Source organism: Cucumis sativus, unplaced genomic scaffold (assembly GCF_000004075.3).
Source record: "Cucumis sativus cultivar 9930 unplaced genomic scaffold, Cucumber_9930_V3 scaffold31, whole genome shotgun sequence".
Classification (NCBI taxonomy): domain Eukaryota; kingdom Viridiplantae; phylum Streptophyta; class Magnoliopsida; order Cucurbitales; family Cucurbitaceae; genus Cucumis; species Cucumis sativus.
The window spans coordinates 593,212-611,089 of NW_022279546.1; the positions used below are offsets into that span (position 1 = coordinate 593,212).

A 17,878-nucleotide genomic window follows, 5' to 3' on the forward strand; every position below is an offset into this window, starting at 1 on the left:
CCAACATAACGCTGGGGGTAATATATTAATAATTATGCAATTAATTACTTTGTGACCACCAAGAAATAACAAACTTACTTACTGTTGCATTGTTTATATCCAAGCAAGGTTAACAAGTGAAGTTACAAGCAACAGAAGATGGATACTAATCTCCAAAAAAATAACCGGATATCATTTCTAAGAAAAGAAAGAGAACCACATTTACCTTTATCACCTTATGCTACCTCGAGATTATTCAGCTTTGCACAGTGAGGAGTTGGGAGATTTTATTCCACTGGAGTCTCTGGAGTTCTACGTCACAATAACGCGAAACAAGGTTTCGATAATCCCTTATCACACTGTTCTCTATTTCAGCTCGAGCTGGGCTTCCAAGAGGATATCTTACATCAAAATTTGATGATTTGACAAAAAATTCCACGCCATGTTTCTCTGTAACCATAGGAATACTATAGGATTGATTTTCATGCAAAGAATATTCAGGCTCTGGAAATGGCATATAAGCCAACAAGTAAATTAACAATGGTAACATTAGAAGAATGATAAAAAATTTGGGACCTCTCCCATCAGATTCAGTCTTCTGTTGGCTTTCCCTACCTCCGTTGGGATCAATTTTATTTTCAGACGAATCATGATTCGTTTCACTTCTCCGATGCCTTGCATTCTGCTGTTGGTGCTGATACTGATCAACAAAAACCGTGTGATCATATTCCATACTTTCTTTTTGTAGTTTGTGATCCTAGCTAAACTCAGGTTAAAGAGTTATGTTTATATTTGTATATTTGAATGGAGTTAATTGCAAATACAACGATTAGATACAAAATATTTGCATATGTAACACATATTGTATTGCTAATATAAATATATCACTCATAGAATTTGCTATAATTATACTTGTTTAAACATACTAATACACACTTAATCTTCTTAGTTCAATAATGGTATGGAGTGGAACAAACTTCCTACATTAGGATAAAAGGGTCACACAAATTACCTTCGTAGTAAACTTACTTTTGACATTATTCATTTAACTTAGGGTAAGTATAATGGATTAGCAATTTTATGAATAATAATTAAGTATATAACAATATCTTTTAAAAATTGTAAATGTAGCAAAATATATTTGTGATAGATTTATATCGTTAATAGACTCTTATGCTTATAAGCGAATGACATATGTGATTTAAAATAACTGCAGCAATTAGTTTAAAATGTTGTTATATATCTACGAATTTCTTAATTGTTATATTCATTTGTCATTAGTTGTATTTAAAAGGGATGACCAGAAAAACATTAAAACAAGAGGTTTACTTTTGATAAAAGAAAATTTAAATTTAAATTGCTAAAATAGCAAAATGTCCATGTCTAAGTGAAAACTTGCATCCAAATAAAATTATTCAACAATAATCACGGTCGAACTCAAACTCCCAAAAACAATGATTACATTTATTCCCTAATTTGCTAATTCATTTTGGATTAGGTTTATTTTTGACAACAATAAAAAAATTGAGGTGTGGAACAATGATATTATAAATGCCAAAGAGTAGTTAAGATGCAAAATATAAATTTATATTTGCAATATTAGGTCAAAATGAATGATAATTTAGTTAGATTTTTGTCAAATAAATAAAAATGTGAACCATACCAAAAGCAAATATAGATGCTTTTTTATTATTGAATTTTCATAGAATAAATAATAAAAAAAAGTAAAAATATTTGCCTTTTAACTTTTTCTTTTTTAATTTTCATAGAAAATATTTAATCCAAAAATTAAATAACTCTCCTCCACGGTCAATTTTCTTTCCCTCTTCTTCAACCTCAACGGTCTCTTTTATTTCAAATTTCTTTCCCCTTTTTCTTCTCCATCGGTTTACTCTGCCTCTCATCTCCCCTTCTCTTCTTCGTCTTCCTCAAACCCTGCGATTTCCTATCTCTCAAATTCCGTTTCGCTCTTCCTATACCTCCAAAATTTCGCTCTTCCTCTCTAACGTGAAGCAGCCAAGAAACTCTATCTTGCGACATACCCATCTCGTCGATCCACCACTTTCTTCTTCTTCTAGCCTTAACGGTGCCGAAATCAAGGGCCGCAGACCCCCTCGGAAACCCAAGTCTTCCAAAGAAAATTCTCCACCCTCAGATCGGTTTTCGATTCCAAATCCTGAAGAGCCCGCTTCCACCTAGGCCTCCCTCTTCTAACCCGACCGTTCCTGAGAGTTCGCTATCACATACTGCTTTTTTTACCTGTGTTGTTGAATCCCGATCCAAGGTAATGCTAAAATAATGTTGCTAACATCTGGAATATGGTATTATTGAATTTAGTATAAATAAATAAATAAATAAAAGAAGTATACCTGTAACAACTAACAGTTGTGGGCACTGTCGGAAAAAGGCAATGAATTTGTAAATCGAAGTGCAGATAGTTCTGTTGTTTAGGATGGAAAAGCATGAGTATCACGTTTCTATATTCAACGGACTGGTACTTGTAAAATTTAGGCTCATAATCATTTTATTATGCAGAGACTGGCAGATGGTTTAAGTAGCTGGTTCCGGAGGCAGAAGCTAACAGGTGCAGCTGGGGAGCGCTTGAAGGAAGCACGCAATATCAACCGACCACTCTCACAACTCGGGTAACCGATCAAAACTATTGGGAGATATTTCAAATTTCATTTAAGCAGTGATCTTTCCAATGATTTTTTTCTTTATTTATTTTGTAATGTCAATTAGTTGGCTAATTATTTATCAGAATGCTTGTTGATATCGCTGCATGTTTTATTTTGTAATGTTTGTACTTTTTAGTTGTGATTTGTGAATATGCTAGGATTGATTTGATTTGCTCTTCTGACTGTTAAGATCGGAATGATGTTGCTCATCTGAAAGAAGGCAACATCATGTGCTTGAAGACTTGTAGAGTATGGAGAGTGAATGGTCAAATTTGAGGAATCGTATCTGCTGGCTTTGTAGTCCAAACAGGTTGTCTGGCTAACTTTCTTTTTCTCATTTTCAACCAATTAGGATAGCTGTCATGTTTTTTGAATTCCTTGCCATTGTTGAGTAGTAACTTGGCATTTGTTTATTAAAAGGTTTTAATTAAGATTATGGTGTTCATAACTTTGTAGTCACACTAAATAACTTAAAAGAGTTAGTTTGACAGTTGACAAACATGATAGTAATGTGATAGTGAGTGCAAGGGTAAAAAGAGCTGCTTCTGTTGGGTTAAAGGGATGTTTGTGTTTTTTAGTGTGATGTGTTTTGTTTTCAAGTTCGTTAGTAGACGTATTACTTAATTGAGCATTTTGATACCATAGCCAGTGTAGGGGAAGATGAATGGAGGGTGCTATGAGACTAGTTAAGACTTATATGTATCCTAATTTTAGTAATATATAAAATTGAGAGAATTTCCTTTGATTTTCAGGAACAAGGATGAATAATCAATGAAAAATGAACGAAAAGGTTTATCCATGCAAGCTTCAAACCAAAGTCAAGGATGTCGATCCTTCCAGGGGAGTCCAAAGTTCCAAGATTGTTTATCCATGCATCATTTTGTCGATCTACTAAGATTAAATTGTCTCGTTGTAGTTGCAAGACTGGAACAATAGACGGCAGTTTACACCACCCAGTGACTTCCATGCTGACGTGATGAATGATTATTTCATTTCTCAGGTAATTGTTCTCAATGAATGTTTTGGTTCTAACGACCTGCTATCTGATCGTAATTCTAATTATTTACTTGGCCTTGTTTCTTTGTAGGCAGTGATAGAAAATACCAGAGCAAATGATATACACAAGCGAGTTCCCTTTTTAGTACCGTTTACTAGCAGGGTTAAGATTTTCACTGTAAGCAAGTTATTTTTTTGGTTTCCTTATCCACAATATTGAATTTCTTGGATGACTGTTAGTTATAGAAATATGTAAGATATTTTTTATTTATGGTTACTTTCTCTATAACTCATTTCACAGACACAACTAGCAGCAGCTAGGCAAAGGAATGGATCTCTTGCTGTTTTTGCCAGAAACCGGTTTAGAATTCGACGAAATCATATATTGGAAGATGCTTTCAGTCAGATGAGTGCATTGTCTGAAGGTGATCTTCGAGGATCGGTAATTTCAGACTTCCATGATTTATGAAAAATGAAATTGTTATCTTACTTTTTTCTATCTTTTTCTTTGCCCTCGTGAAAACGACCCCTTCCCTCTTCTGCATCCTATAGTTGCAGAGTTACTTGTAATTGTTTATTAGTTTTTTCTTGTTTGTGTTGGGTCAATTGCTTCAGTTTTCTGCATGCAGATACGTGTGTCTTTTGTTAATGAATTTGGAGTTGAGGAGGCAGGAATTGATGGTGGTGGTATTTTTAAAGATGTCATGGAGAACATTACACGGGCAGCCTTTGACGTGCAGTATGGTTTATTTAAGGTTATCACGACATTCCTTATTATTAGCATGGCATGGCTTTGTTAATCCTGTAGTATTATTGGATAACATGAAGCGTGATGAGACAGCCATAGTTGTTTGAAATCGCTTTTCAAAATAAAAATAGTTGTGAGATCACATTTCAATATAAAAATTGGTTGCTTGAAATCTGTTTCATAAAATTTCAGTAATATGTGGGTATGTATTGTTCATTTTTTCTAATATAAGTTATTTTCTGCTTGGTAATCCAGCAAATTGCTGACCATTTGCTCTACCCCAATCCTGGTTCGGGAATGATACATGAGCAACATCTCCAGTTTTTCCATTTCCTCGAAGTTCTTTTGGCAAAGGTATGGCCATAATTCCCAATCATACATGGAATTTACTTTGGTTGATTAGTTTTTTCTTTTTTTGGATAAGGATATCCTGGTCTTGGCCTTATCATGGAAGATTCTTATATATCTTTCACCCCATACTTTGGTTGAATTTTGGAACATTAATGTATCGCCTGACATTCATAAATACAATGTCATAATTTGAAATCTGCTGTCTTCCTACATTATGCATGTTTTTCTGTTATTGAAGTTGCTGCCCGGTTGTGCTAAAAGTTCTCAAGCAGTCATGCTAAAAGATCTCAATCACATTAAATGATTTTTGACAGGATGTTGTTGTTTTACCCTTCTTCCTGTAGGTCATGTTTGAAGGAATTCTTGTTGATATACTTTTTGCAACATTCTTCTTGAGCAAGTTAAAACAGAAGTAAGGTTTTTAAAGATTTACTGTCTTACTGTTTTGTATTTTGTGCTGATCCACTAATCGTAGTATTGATGGTCATGACAATGACTAGTTGCAAGTTACTTGAATTTTTTAGGGTTCTAAAAATCTTACATTTTATTATGGGTGCACTGCCTACTAATGAGATTGTCAATTGCTAACTTCCAAATGTTGAATTTGGGATTTCCATGCTACATTTCACTTTCTTGATCTGCAATTACAGAGCTACTCTATACTGGAATAAAGTCTCATCTGAACTGTACATTGCTTTTGATGCTGTAATTGCAAAGCTAGGAAATCTTTATGTATAATGCCTTTTTTTTTATCATTTATTAATGAAAATGAGAAGCCTTTTTATAGGCTGGAGATTACAAGAGTTGTTAAACTAACTTGGGGTTGAGTTAGTTTACTTATAACTAACTCAAGATACAAAATTGTTAATTCAAATAACTAATCCTAAACTATAAAAAATGGTAATTCAAACACCTCCTCTAGGATAAAACTCAAGAAACATAAAGAAGGGGATGTTCTACATTAGCTTTTGTCAAGGCTTTAGCCAAAATTTTATTTATCAACTGTGGGGGAGGATTTGAGAGCTCCCCAATCTCTACACACTTCTCTAATGAGAGTCTTATACCAAAATCAATCAAGATACCCATACCCTTCCACTCAAGAAACTTAAGTAATTGCTTAGAGAAATAACAAAATACTTGGCCCCACTCTAACAAACACATTCCTAAGGGCCCACACAAATAGAAAAAATATCAACTAACTCTCAATCATTCTTTCTTCTTCCTATTCTTGTCTCTACGGGAATACACCTTTACTATGGGAGGTCTATCATTACCCGCCCCCCAAATAGCCACCTTGTCCTCAAGGTGGAATTCAGGAAAACTGTTTCTTGAATAAGAGCAGCTTGTTCCCACGTTGCACTTTCAAGTGTCCCCTCACTCGAACGGATCAAAACTTCTAAGTTGTCCTCCTTTTCTATTGTTTTGCGAACTCCCAATACTTCTACCGGAGACACTTGCATAGACAAATCAGCAGCCAAATCTTTTGAAATTGGGAATAATGGCCTGTTTGAACCCACGACCTTGCGAAGAACAGAAACATGAAAGACCGGGTGTATAAGCGATTCCTTGGGAAGGGCCAAACGGTATGCAACGAAACGAATTCGTGCCACGATCATAAATGAACCAATGAATCTTGGGGCTAATTTGGTGTGCTTAAAACGGCTGAGAGAGGACTGTCGGTAAGGCGCGTAACTTCACATAAACCCAATCATGAACCTCAAACTGCACCTCCCGTCTTTTAGCATTAGCATATTTGACCATTCGCTGCTGTGCTTTCAGTAAATTGGCCTTCAAAACGCCCAAAATTTCATCTCTTTCTTTCATCAAATGGTCTACTTCATCATTCACCCGGCTCGAGCCCTTCACATATGGTAATATAGAGGGGGGTGGTTGCCCATAGAGGGCCTCGAAGGGGGTCATCAATGTGGCTGTACGGACTGTTGTATTATAGCTTAATTCAGCCCAAGCTAGCCATTTAACCCATTGTTTAGGTGTGTTCATAGAAAAACACCCTAGATACGTCTCCACCCCTCGATTGACAACTTCCGTTTGACCATGTATTTGGGGGTGGTAAGTGGTGCTTCGTCTCAACTGAGTTTCCAACAACCTCCACAACTCTTCCCATAATAGACTTGTGAAAATACGATCACGATCCGACACTATACTTCAGGGGCATCCATGCAAACGAATAATCTCTCGCATAAAAACAGCAGCAACCACTTTTGCACCAAATGGATGTTTCAAGGGGATGAAATGTGCATACTTGGAAAGAAGATCCGCAACTACCAATATAACATCATAACCCTCGGATTTGGGGAGGCCCTCAATAAAATCCATACTAATATCTTCCCACACACGGTCCGGAATGGGTAATGCTTGAAGGAAACCAGCCGGAGTTAAAGACAAGTATTTGGCTTGTTGACACACGGAACATTCAGCAACATAGGTGCGGATATGGGCTTTCATACCTCGCCAATATACCTCCCTTGCTAGCCTTTGATATGTTTTCAATGCACCATGATGTCCCCCTATCTGGCTGTTATGGAATTCAGCTAATAATAAAGTAATATTAGGTGAATCCTCCTCCTTGTAGCGAATATCCCTCTGGAGCTTGTTGTCCATTTATCAAGGATAGTCGAATATTGTTAAGAGATTCATTTCCAGCCACTTGATCGATGAAAACTGAAGGGTTTAGCCCGCCCACAATACTTACGAGGCCCAATTCAAATACCGGTGGTAATCTCTATAAGGCATCGGCCGCTTTGTTTTCCAATCCTTTCTTGTACTCAATCACAAAATCATACCCCAATAGTTTAGCGATCCATCTCTGATATTCTCCCCCGATAGCCCGTTGTTCAAGAAGAAACTTCAAACTTTTCTGATCTGTACGCACCACAAAAGGCTTACCCAATAGATATGGTCGCCATTTTTGAACAGCCAGCACTATTGCCATAAGCTCCCGTTCATAAACAGCCTTAAACCTATGGGTAATAGGTAAAGCTTGACTGAAAAAGGCCACTGGTCGTTGATTTTGCATTAGGACAGCCCCAATACCCACACCCGAAGCATCAGTTTCCAGCACAAAACTTTGTGAAAAATCAGGAATACCTAGCATCGGGACAGACATCATTGCTGACTTTTAACTGCTGAAATGCGTTCTCGGTCGTCTCATTCCACTTAAAGTTACCTTTTTTTAACAGTTGTGTCAAGGGGGGCAGCACAATAGAACCGTAGTTTGCAACGAATTTCCGATAATACCCCGTTAGCCCCAAAAAACCCACCTAGCTCCTTCACGTTCTTGGGTGCTGGCCATTTAACCATCGCTTCTATTTTTGTTGGATCCGCTGCCACCCCCTCTGAAGAAATAACATGGCCCAAGTATTCAATTTTGTCAACCGCAAATTGGCATTTTTTAAAGTTGGCTACCAGTTGATGAGCTACTAGAGTTTCCAAAACCATTGCCAATTGGTGCAAATGCTCGTCCAAGGACTTGCTGTAAATTAAGATGTCATCAAAGAAAACCAAAACAAACTTGCGTAAATATGGGCGAAGAACATCACTCATGATTGATTGGAATGTTGCCGGAGCGTTTCAACCCAAACAGCATCACAAGGAATTCATAGGGCCCCTCGTGGGTTCGAAATGCTGTTTTGTGAACATCGGCTGCCCGCACAAATAGAAAAATATCAGAATGCTTGTTTTTCTTTATTTATTTTGTAATGTCAATTAATTGGCTAATTATTTATCAGAATGCTTGTTGATATCGCTGCATGTTTTATTTTGTAATGTTTGTACTTTTTAGTTGTGATTTGTGAATATGCTAGGATTGATTTGATTTGCTCTTCTGACTGTTAAGATCGGAATGATGTTGCTCATCTGAAAGTAGGCAGCATCATGTGCTTGAAGACTTGTAGAGTATGGAGAGTGAATGGTCAAATTTGAGGAATCATATCTGCTGGCTTTGTAGTCCAAACAGGTTGTCTGGCTAACTTTCTTTTTCTCATTTTCAACCAATTAGGATAGCTGTCATGTTTTTTGAATTCCTTGCCATTCTTGAGTAGTAACTTGGCATTTATTTATTAAAAGGTTTTAATTAAGATTGTGGTGTTCATAACTTTGTAGTCACACTAAATAACTTAAAAGAGTTAGTTTGATAGTTGACAAACATGATAGTAATGTGATAGTGAGTGCAAGGGTAAAAAGAGTTGCTTCTGTTGGGTTAAAGTGATGTTTGTGTTTTTTAGTGTGATGTGTTTTGTTTTCAAGTTCGTTAGTAGACGTATTACTTAATTGAAAATTTTGATACCATAGCCAGTGTAGGGGAAGATGAATGGAGGGTGCTATTAGACTAGTTAAGACTTATATGTATCCTAATTTTAGTAATATATAAAATTGAGAGAATTTCCTTTGATTTTCAGGAACAAGGATGAATAATCAATGAAAAAGGAATGAAAAGGTTTATCCATGCAAGCTTCAAACCAAAGTCATGGATGTCGATCCTTCCAGGGGAGTCCAAAGTTCCCCCCTTATTTTTCTCCATTTACTTTGATTTTCAAAAGCTTTTAGGACAGAAAAAGCAATTTTTTGAGTGGGTGTGGGTAATAGCTTGCTTAGCTTGCATGTTTAGTGTAAACTTGGGGGTTCAAATTTTGCCCAAATTTCAAAATTTTTCAGAATTCTTTCCATACAATAATGAGCATTATACCTTCTTAGCTTAATTAGATCTTGCATAAAAAGCATGATTGGCAACCCTTGAGCACTGAGCTCGGGTTTATGATGTGAAATTCTGAATTTTGATGAGTATATGTGCTGAAATTTGAGCATAAGCTGCTGTCTTTTTTGTTTTAAGCTCCTTTTAGCTATTTCTTATTGAGATGTGAATGCATGATTGAGAAAATGGTATGTGTGTTGTGAATGCTTGATTGCATGTATAATAAATAAGTGCATGGATACTTTTCTAGCTTTGTCTTCCTTTGTTGCTTTGTCGTGACTTACCTATGATGCACTTAGTCCAAACCTAGCCTAGATAGAGTAAAAAAGGATAGGAGGCTCTCTTTAGAAACTGGGATGGTTTTAACAAATTTGTCTTGTCAAACATGAGTTAGAAGCCTCTTGTCTAGCCACAATGAACTAAATCCCTTTAGAAAAGGGTCGACATTAACAAAACTTATTGTCACTTCGAAGGGAGCAATCAAACTTAATTAGTAACTAAATGTAGAACCATAGAAAGGTTAGCCCACCGGTTCTAGCAAGGCCTAGTTACCACATTGCATACCAAAGAAAGAAAAGAGAGACTTGACAATGCAAAACATAAAAACAGTAAGACAATCAAGAGCTATAAAAAAAATCAAACAACATATCAATTATACATTAGAAAAAGCCCATAAAAATGGGGGAAACTTCACTTTTGGCCTAACCAAAATCAGACTACCTACTCTTAGCGTTCTAAACATAGCATCGAGTTTGATGAGGGCTTTGAAAAGAGGAGAAATCCTCCCCGATCCACATTAGGGGGAAAACAAGGCTTGTTGTCACTTCGAAGGGAGCAGTCAAACTTAGCATTGAGTTTGACGAGGGCTTTGAAAAGAGGAGGAATCCTCCCCGTTCCATAGTAGGGGGAAAACGAGGCTTGTTGTCACTCCGAAGGGAGCAGTCAAACTTAGAAACTAAGTTTAGAACCATAGAAAGGTTAGCCCACCGGTTCTAGCAAGACCTTGTTACCACATTGCATACCAAAGAAACAAAAGAGAGACTTGCAAATGCAAAACGTAAAAAGGTTAGACAATCAAGAGCTATAAAAAAACAAACAACACATGTAATATACATTAGAAAAATCCCATAAAAAAACAAAGATCCAACTGGTTCGGTCAAGTAGAATGTGTTGAGTTCCCTAACTATCAGAGCTTTTAGCAGAAAACTTTACTTTTGGCCTAACCAAAACCAAACCACCTACTCTTAGCGTTCTAAACTTAGCATCGAGTTTGATGAGGGCTTTGAAAAGAGGAGGAATCCTCCCCGATCCACATTAGGGGGAAAACAAGGCTTGTTGTCACTCCGAAGGGAGCAGTCAAACTTAGCATTGAGTTTGACGAGGGCTTTGAAAAGAGGAGGAATCCTCCCCGTTCCATAGTAGGGGGAAAACGAGGCTTGTTGTCACTCCGAAGGGAGCAGTCAAACTTAGAAACTAAGTTTAGAACCATAGAAAGGTTAGCCCACCGGTTCTAGCAAGACCTTGTTACCACATTGCATACCAAAGAAACAAAAGAGAGACTTGCAAATGCAAAACGTAAAAAGGTTAGACAATCAAGAGCTATAAAAAAACAAACAACACATGCAATATACATTAGAAAAATCCCATAAAAAAACAAAGATCCAACTTGGTTCGGTCAAGTAGAATGTGTTGAGTTCCCTAACTATCAGAGCTTTTAGCAGAAAACTTTACTTTTGGCCTAACCAAAACCAAACCACCTACTCTTAGCGTTCTAAACTTAGCATCGAGTTTGATGAGGGCTTTGAAAAGAGGAGGAATCCTCCCCGATCCACATTAGGGGGAAAACAAGGCTTGTTGTCACTCCGAAGGGAGCAGTCAAACTTAGCATTGAGTTTGACGAGGGCTTTGAAATGAGGAGGAATCCTCCTCGTTCCATAGTAGGGGGAAAACGAGGCTTGTTATGACTCGGATTTTCCCTTGGGAAACTTATTATAAAAGTTGACAACCATAGAAAGATTATTGATTGGTTTCTGAACCACTGTGGTGCCACATTGTTTGTTATTTTCCCTTATGATTGACTTGTAAATGCTTGGTTTTCTAAGGTTAGATAATCATCATCTATAAAGTGTTCTAACTTGATATGCACATATCTCTTAGTGTTAGTACTTTCTTAACCTTTCTCTCTCTTACATATATCAGGTGGAATATGTTGAGCATTTTCGCTAGCAAGGATTATGTACTTAACAAGGCCTTAGTGGATTAGAGAGTTAAGAAATTTGCATATGCTTGCATCCAGACTGTACACCATAATAGGTAATTAGTTTTTTCCATTTCAACATTCCTTATTAAAAACTTATCCTTTTTAACGTTTTGAATGGAAAAACAGATGTTTGATCTATCATTGTTGATTTTGTTGGCTTTCTATGCTATGATCCTTTAATTGTATATGATATATTTCTTTTGTTGAAAAGTGATATATTTCTTAGATTTTGTTCAGATATATATAATTGACATAAAGGTTTTTTTACCTTCAGCTAACGAATTCAGACTAATCTTATTTATATATATGATAAGTTGTCTTTATTTTTCCTCTGAATTATTCTTACTTGATGTTGTTCTTGATAGAAACCAATTGAGGAATCAACTTTTGGCTGCACCTGTGAACTCTAACACACCTGCAACTCTATTGTTAGACACAATTATTTTCTTATTACAACCTGAACTCCCATGGGTTTGTAAAATTGTTGGTTACTTCCTGGAAAGAAATGCATATGCGTTGATTAGGGATATCACTTTGACAGGGAAGGTATAAATGTACTTCCTTTTTTTTCTACTTGCAAGTGGTTTTTTTTATAGACATTCTGTTTTGTCGTGGTTTATCCTCTGCAGGTGTTTTCAGAGAACTAATTCACACTCAAACTATTGCAGGAAAGTGCAGATTCACATTCCAAGAGTTCATTGGCTTCTCTAGAACATCGCTGTCTCTTTTGAGTTCTCATGTTGGTAAGAAGCCATGTTGTTGCCCACGTGTTGATCCCAATTGGAGTTTCTCCTCTCAAATTCTTACTCTTCCTTTACTGTGGCGGACATTCACATTTCACACCTCTCTCTACCCAATGGACAAAGTTGCATGTGTCATCCTCTACTAGGTTTGTGTACCTTGCTGTTTGGATATAATGGCGTTAGTAATGGTTTAAAGGTCATGTTTTCTCAATAACGAGAAACATAACATGCATGTACTTCATTTAAAAAAGAAAAAAAAAACTCTATAGATTTTTTTTGAAAAGATCTTTTTAAGTACAACTTGGTGTGGGACATAAAAAATTATGACTATTCTAGCATACAGAATGGAGTTAGTTCCAGTACTCTGGAGTTTTATTAAAAAGTGCCACGAGAATAAAAAATGGTCATCCTTTTCAGAGAAATTGGCATATTTATCAGGAGATGCACCTGGTTGGCTATTACCTTTGGCTGTTTTTTGTCCTGTGTACAAGTAAGATTATCTTCTTTATTCCTGTTCCTCTACTTTTGAATTTCGCTTTAATTCCTCATCTGATGTTATATAATTATATGGTATGTTATAAGATTCGGCATGTCCTGATCACTTCTTTCCTTATCAATCAGGCACATGCTCATAATAATTGACAATGAGGAGTTTTATGAGCAGGAAAAGCCACTATCGTTAAAGGACATCAGATGCCTGATCGTTATTTTAAGACAGGTGAGCTCTTTAATTCCATCATATGTCCAAAAAGATACCCATACCCTCCCACTCAAGACACTTAAGTAATTGCTCAGAGAAATAACAAAATACTTGGCCCCACTCTAACAAACACATTCCTAAGGGCCCACACAAATAGAAAAATACCAACTAACTCTCAATCATTCTTTCTTCTTCCTATTCTTGTCTCTACGGGAATACACGTTTACTATGGGAGGTCTATCATTATCCGCCCCCCAAAGAGCCACCTTGTCCTCAAGGTGGAATTCAGGAAACTGTTCTTGAATAAGAGCAGCTTGTTCCCATGTTGCACTTTCAAGTGTCCCCTCACTCCAACGGATCAAAACTTCTAAGTTGTCCTCCTTTTCTATTGTTTTGCGAACTCCCAATACTTCTACTGGAGACACTTGCATAGACAAATCAGCAGCCAAATCTTTTGGAATTGGGAATAATGGCCTGTTTGAACCCACGACCTTGGTCGGACGCTTTGAATCTGGCCACAGAAGCTATCGGAATTCTGTCCAGCTGCCGATTTTCTTTCTATCCTCCTTCCATTGATACCAGTCCAAAGCTTCCCCCTCCAAGCACAGGACCGCCGCATCCAACTTATCTCTCTCCGTCAGATATTCACCACAAAATAGCGCTCCACACGTTGTAGCTATCCATCCACATTCTCTTCTTCCTCCCCTTTAAATATCGACACCTCCAGTTTTCGTAGCCTCATGTCAAAAAGGGGTATCTCACGGATATTTGGTGCACATGGTACTCCAACTCCCTCATCCACCACCGGGTTAGTTTTTTGTTCACTTTTTTCTTCTTGAACTTGTTCCTCATTCATTATTCCCTTTCCCTTGTCCGTAATCATTCTTTCACTAGATGTGGATCCTTTTGAAGCACTTCCCATCACTCCCATCCTGTGTATTAACAATTTCATATCCTCACTCAATTTTTACAGATTATCCTCAATCTTTTGTTCAGCCATTGTACTTCGAACTTCTGCTTCCGCAAATTGTTTCTTCATCTTCCTTTCAAATGCTAATTGTCGTTCTTCCACTTGTAAAAATTTTGCTTCTACTCTACTTTCCATTTCAGTCGTCCCTGTGGTTACTCCCTCTAAACCTTCTTCCAGTTCAACTATCCTAGCTTCCATCTTACCAACCATACCAGGAAAGATGGCTCTGATACCAAAATTGTTAAGGCTTTAGCCACAATTTTATTTATCAACTGTGGGGAAGGATTTGAGAGCTCCCCAGTTTCTCCACGCTCTAATGAGAGTCTATACCAAAATCATATGTCCAAAAAGATACCCATACCCTCCCACGCAAGACGCTTAAGTAATTGCTCAGAGAAATAATAAAATACTTGGCCCCACTCTAACAAACACATTCCTAAGGGCCCACACAAATGGAAAAATACCAACTAACTCTCAATCATTCTTTCTTCTTCCTATTCTTGTCCCTACGGGAATACACCTTTACTATGGGAGGTCTATCAGCTTTCTATATAATTTATGAGAGTTTAATATTGCATGGTTGCATGGTATAAAGATGGAATAATATTTAACCCAACATTGAATATTTCCAATGTTTATCATCACAACATGTATAACTATCTAAATGACTTGCCATCCTTGGATCCTGAATTGTATCGCCACCTTATTTTCTTAAAGGTGTGTATTCCCTGGTATCACTTTTAGCTGATACCACACTTAGCCTGTTGATCAATGATCTAGATCAATCTAGTATCCTGGTAGAATCTTTTTCTCACTTCTTATCTTAAATTATGAAGGTGACATTCCTGAACTAGAGCTATATTTTGTTATTATAAACAATGAATATGGAAAGCAAATTGAAGAAGAGCTACTTCCTGGAGGAAAAAACCGTCGTGTCACCTGTGAAAATGTCATCACATTCATTCATCTTGTTGCCAATCATCGTTTGAACTTTCAGCATAGTTTGTCCCTTGTTTATCCAATGTGTCTCCCTACTCCAATGTTGATTGAAAACATGTCCTCCTCAGATACGACAACAAAGTTCTCATTTTTTGAGAGGGATTCAGCAGCTTATACAGAAAGAATGGATCAACATGTTCAATGAGCATGAATTCCAGGTATCACTAACTCACTGAGATAGTAACGTGGTTTGCATGAAAAGGCTGTTTTGCTGTTATATAATCTCTTGATGACTCGTTTATCATTGCACATCAACTGCCTCATGTGCCTTGAATCCTGTTTCATGCTAGTATTAATTATACTATTTGGGAAAGAAGTATGTTAAAGGAGGAACATTTTTTCTCCTAGACCATACAAAGTCAGTAGGGTTAAGCACTTAGATTTGCATTTTTATTCTTCTTATTGTGTGGGTGTGTGGGTGGGGGGGGGGGAGGGGGTTAGTAGTTTTGATAATGTGCCATTGTCGACCTTTAATTTTCATGTGACGTGAAACACTAAACTAATTAAAGCAAGAACCTAGAATGATTAGGAGTACACTTGATCTTGTGATCTGGGCAGCAACCAACCAAAGCCTAAACCCTAGAGGCATCAGGGTCTTCCTTATTGAGTTCACCTGAAGGAATAGATGTGGGTTTCCTTGATGAAGTGAAGATTCAGGTTCTGGATAAGGAAACTAGTCTTCCTTAAGATTCAAGTTGTTCATTTTCGAAGAGGCACAATGCTCGTAAAAGTGTAGAGGCAGAATTTTACTAATCATTAAAATCTGAGAAATAAACAAAGTGAACTAGATTATTTTTAGCCTACATGGACTCTAAGTGGTGACAACTGAAGTCCTTGTAAGGGGAAAAGATGTGGGAAAAAAAATTCCCTTGCGATGGGAAATGATAAGAAAAACATAAAGAGAACCCTAATTTAGGTCAAATCATGGACCAATGGCTAAATACTATGAAGTTTTGTTGCTGGTCTTTTGTGGTTCCAGGATAAATCGAGTTGCTGTCTTTGACTGGTCTATTTCATTTCAGCTTTCAATATCAGGTTCACTGGACAGCTTGGATGTTGATGACCTACGGACACATACTACTTATTCAAGTGGTTATCATAGGGTAAGTTCTATTAAACCCTTTTTTCTATATATGTATTTTTGTTTCTTTTCTTTTCTGCGTAATTGTTTTGCATATTGTGTTCGATAAAATTTTGAAAATTTGAAATCTTGCAAGAAGATTAGTTACAATTAATCTTCCTTTGGAGGTTGAACAATTCTTGGTTTAGGATATCGAATACTAGATTTATTGTAGTGCAATCGGAATTGTGATGTCAAGTCAATTAAACTTCAAAATTGTAGATGATGTTGGAAGATCTCACCCGGGTAATTGGGAGATGGTTTTGAAGTCTTTGGAGTTTAGGGAGTTGGTCATCGTTTAGATTCTTTTTAATATTTTTCAATTAATTTCGAATTCATACAATGTATATGCCTGTATTAGTGTTTGAAACTGGGTGATAAATTGATTACCATTATTCAGACTTCTAGTCCTCTCTTATGTTTCTATGACTATGAAAACAAACTTTGGACTTGTATTGTTTGTAATGCTCTGTTTGGTCAGGCACAACCATGATCAAGAAATTTGTGATAGGAAACGGAGAAATATCTTCACTTTTTTAATGCTTCTGCTGGATTGAAAAACCAAATGTGGGAACTTCGGAATTTGAATTTTTATTTCATGCTTTCAGGAGCATTATGTCATTGAGATGTTTTGGGAAGTTATCAAAAGTTTCTCAGTGGAAAACCAAAAGAAATTTCTGAAGTGAGTATTTTCATTACACATCAGTTGGTTACTTCTTGTCTCAAGTTGGCTTAAAGAAAAACTGAACTTCAAAAATATAACAATTGTATCTTGCTTTTTCATTAGGTTTGTAACTGGTTACTCTCGAGGACCACTTCGTATCCTCATTATTCTTAATTATTTGTTTTGGTTTCCCTTAAGGGGATAAGTTGGTTCCTTCTAGAGCTTAAACTAATTTATCCTGCTAGCAAAAATCATGTGAAAAAGTAACTCAGTATGAGACAAGGTACATTTCTGACTAGTACTTTATTGTGCAGAGACTGGCAGATGGTTTAAGTAGCTTTAAAACAAGTAGAATAAATCTTATTGATTTACCTGGTTCCGGAGGCAGAAGCTAACAGGTGCAGCTGGGGAGCGCTTGAAGGAAGCACGCAATATCAACCGATCACTCTCACAACTCGGGTAACCGATCAAAACTATTGGGAGATATTTCAAATTTCATTTAAGCAGTGATCTTTCCAATGATTTTTTTCTTTATTTATTTTGTAATGTCAATTAATTGGCTAATTATTTATCAGAATGCTTGTTGATATCGCTGCATGTTTTATTTTGTAATGTTTGTACTTTTTAGTTGTGATTTGTGAATATGCTAGGATTGATTTGATTTGCTCTTCTGACTGTTAAGATCGGAATGATGTTGCTCATCTGAAAGAAGGCAGCATCATGTGCTTGAAGACTTGTAGAGTATGGAGAGTGAATGGTCAAATTTGAGGAATCGTATCTGCTGGCTTTGTAGTCCAAACAGGTTGTCTGGCTAACTTTCTTTTTCTCATTTTCAACCAATTAGGATAGCTGTCATGTTTTTTGAATTCCTTGCCATTCTTGAGTAGTAACTTGGCATTTGTTTATTAAAAGGTTTTAATTAAGATTATGGTGTTCATAACTTTGTAGTGTCACACTAA

The 17,878-nt window shown here is 36.7% G+C and overlaps 2 protein-coding genes across 3 annotated transcripts; one reads left to right on the forward strand and one right to left on the reverse strand.

Moving 5' to 3' along the window:
- Nucleotides 1–235: 235 nt before the first annotated feature.
- LOC116405802 (chaperone protein dnaJ 49-like) lies at nucleotides 236–712 on the reverse strand. Its single transcript, XM_031889581.1, has one exon. It carries the CDS (start codon nucleotides 710–712, stop codon nucleotides 236–238), a length of 477 nt encoding a protein of 158 aa, XP_031745441.1.
- Nucleotides 713–1,829: 1,117 nt separating this feature from the next.
- LOC116405795 (E3 ubiquitin-protein ligase UPL6-like) lies at nucleotides 1,830–17,658 on the forward strand. 2 transcript variants are annotated; one of them, XR_004218895.1, is made up of 13 exons: nucleotides 1,830–2,263; nucleotides 2,515–2,624; nucleotides 2,848–2,967; nucleotides 3,410–3,657; nucleotides 3,745–3,831; nucleotides 3,955–4,095; nucleotides 4,283–4,408; nucleotides 4,657–4,755; nucleotides 5,097–5,164; nucleotides 16,158–16,238; nucleotides 16,864–16,937; nucleotides 17,234–17,378; nucleotides 17,602–17,658. XR_004218895.1 is itself a non-coding variant. In XM_031889574.1 (12 exons), the coding sequence occupies exons 4-11, from the start codon at nucleotides 3,634–3,636 to the stop codon at nucleotides 16,934–16,936; spliced, it is 699 nt and encodes a 232-aa protein (XP_031745434.1). In that variant the 5' UTR covers nucleotides 1,830–2,263; nucleotides 2,515–2,624; nucleotides 2,848–2,967; nucleotides 3,410–3,633; the 3' UTR covers nucleotide 16,937; nucleotides 17,043–17,183. The 2 variants fall into 2 exon arrangements, 1 of the variants encoding a protein (XP_031745434.1); XM_031889574.1 differs by lacking the exons at nucleotides 17,234–17,378; nucleotides 17,602–17,658 and adding an exon at nucleotides 17,043–17,183.
- The last annotated feature ends 220 nt before the right edge of the window (nucleotides 17,659–17,878 follow it).

What these genes read in the sequence shown, in the direction of transcription:
- LOC116405802 (XM_031889581.1), bottom strand. Translation starts at nt 712, where the DNA reads ATGGAATATGATCACACGGTTTTTGTTGATCAGTATCAGCACCAACAG.
- LOC116405795 (XM_031889574.1), top strand. Translation starts at nt 3,634, where the DNA reads ATGAATGATTATTTCATTTCTCAG. An exon ending in AAGGTGATCTTCGAGGATCG is followed by an intron (nt 4,096 to 4,282) that starts GTAATTTCAGAC and finishes TTCTGCATGCAG; the next exon opens with ATACGTGTGTCTTTTGTTAA. An exon ending in TCGAAGTTCTTTTGGCAAAG is followed by an intron (nt 4,756 to 5,096) that starts GTATGGCCATAA and finishes TTCTTCCTGTAG; the next exon opens with GTCATGTTTGAAGGAATTCT.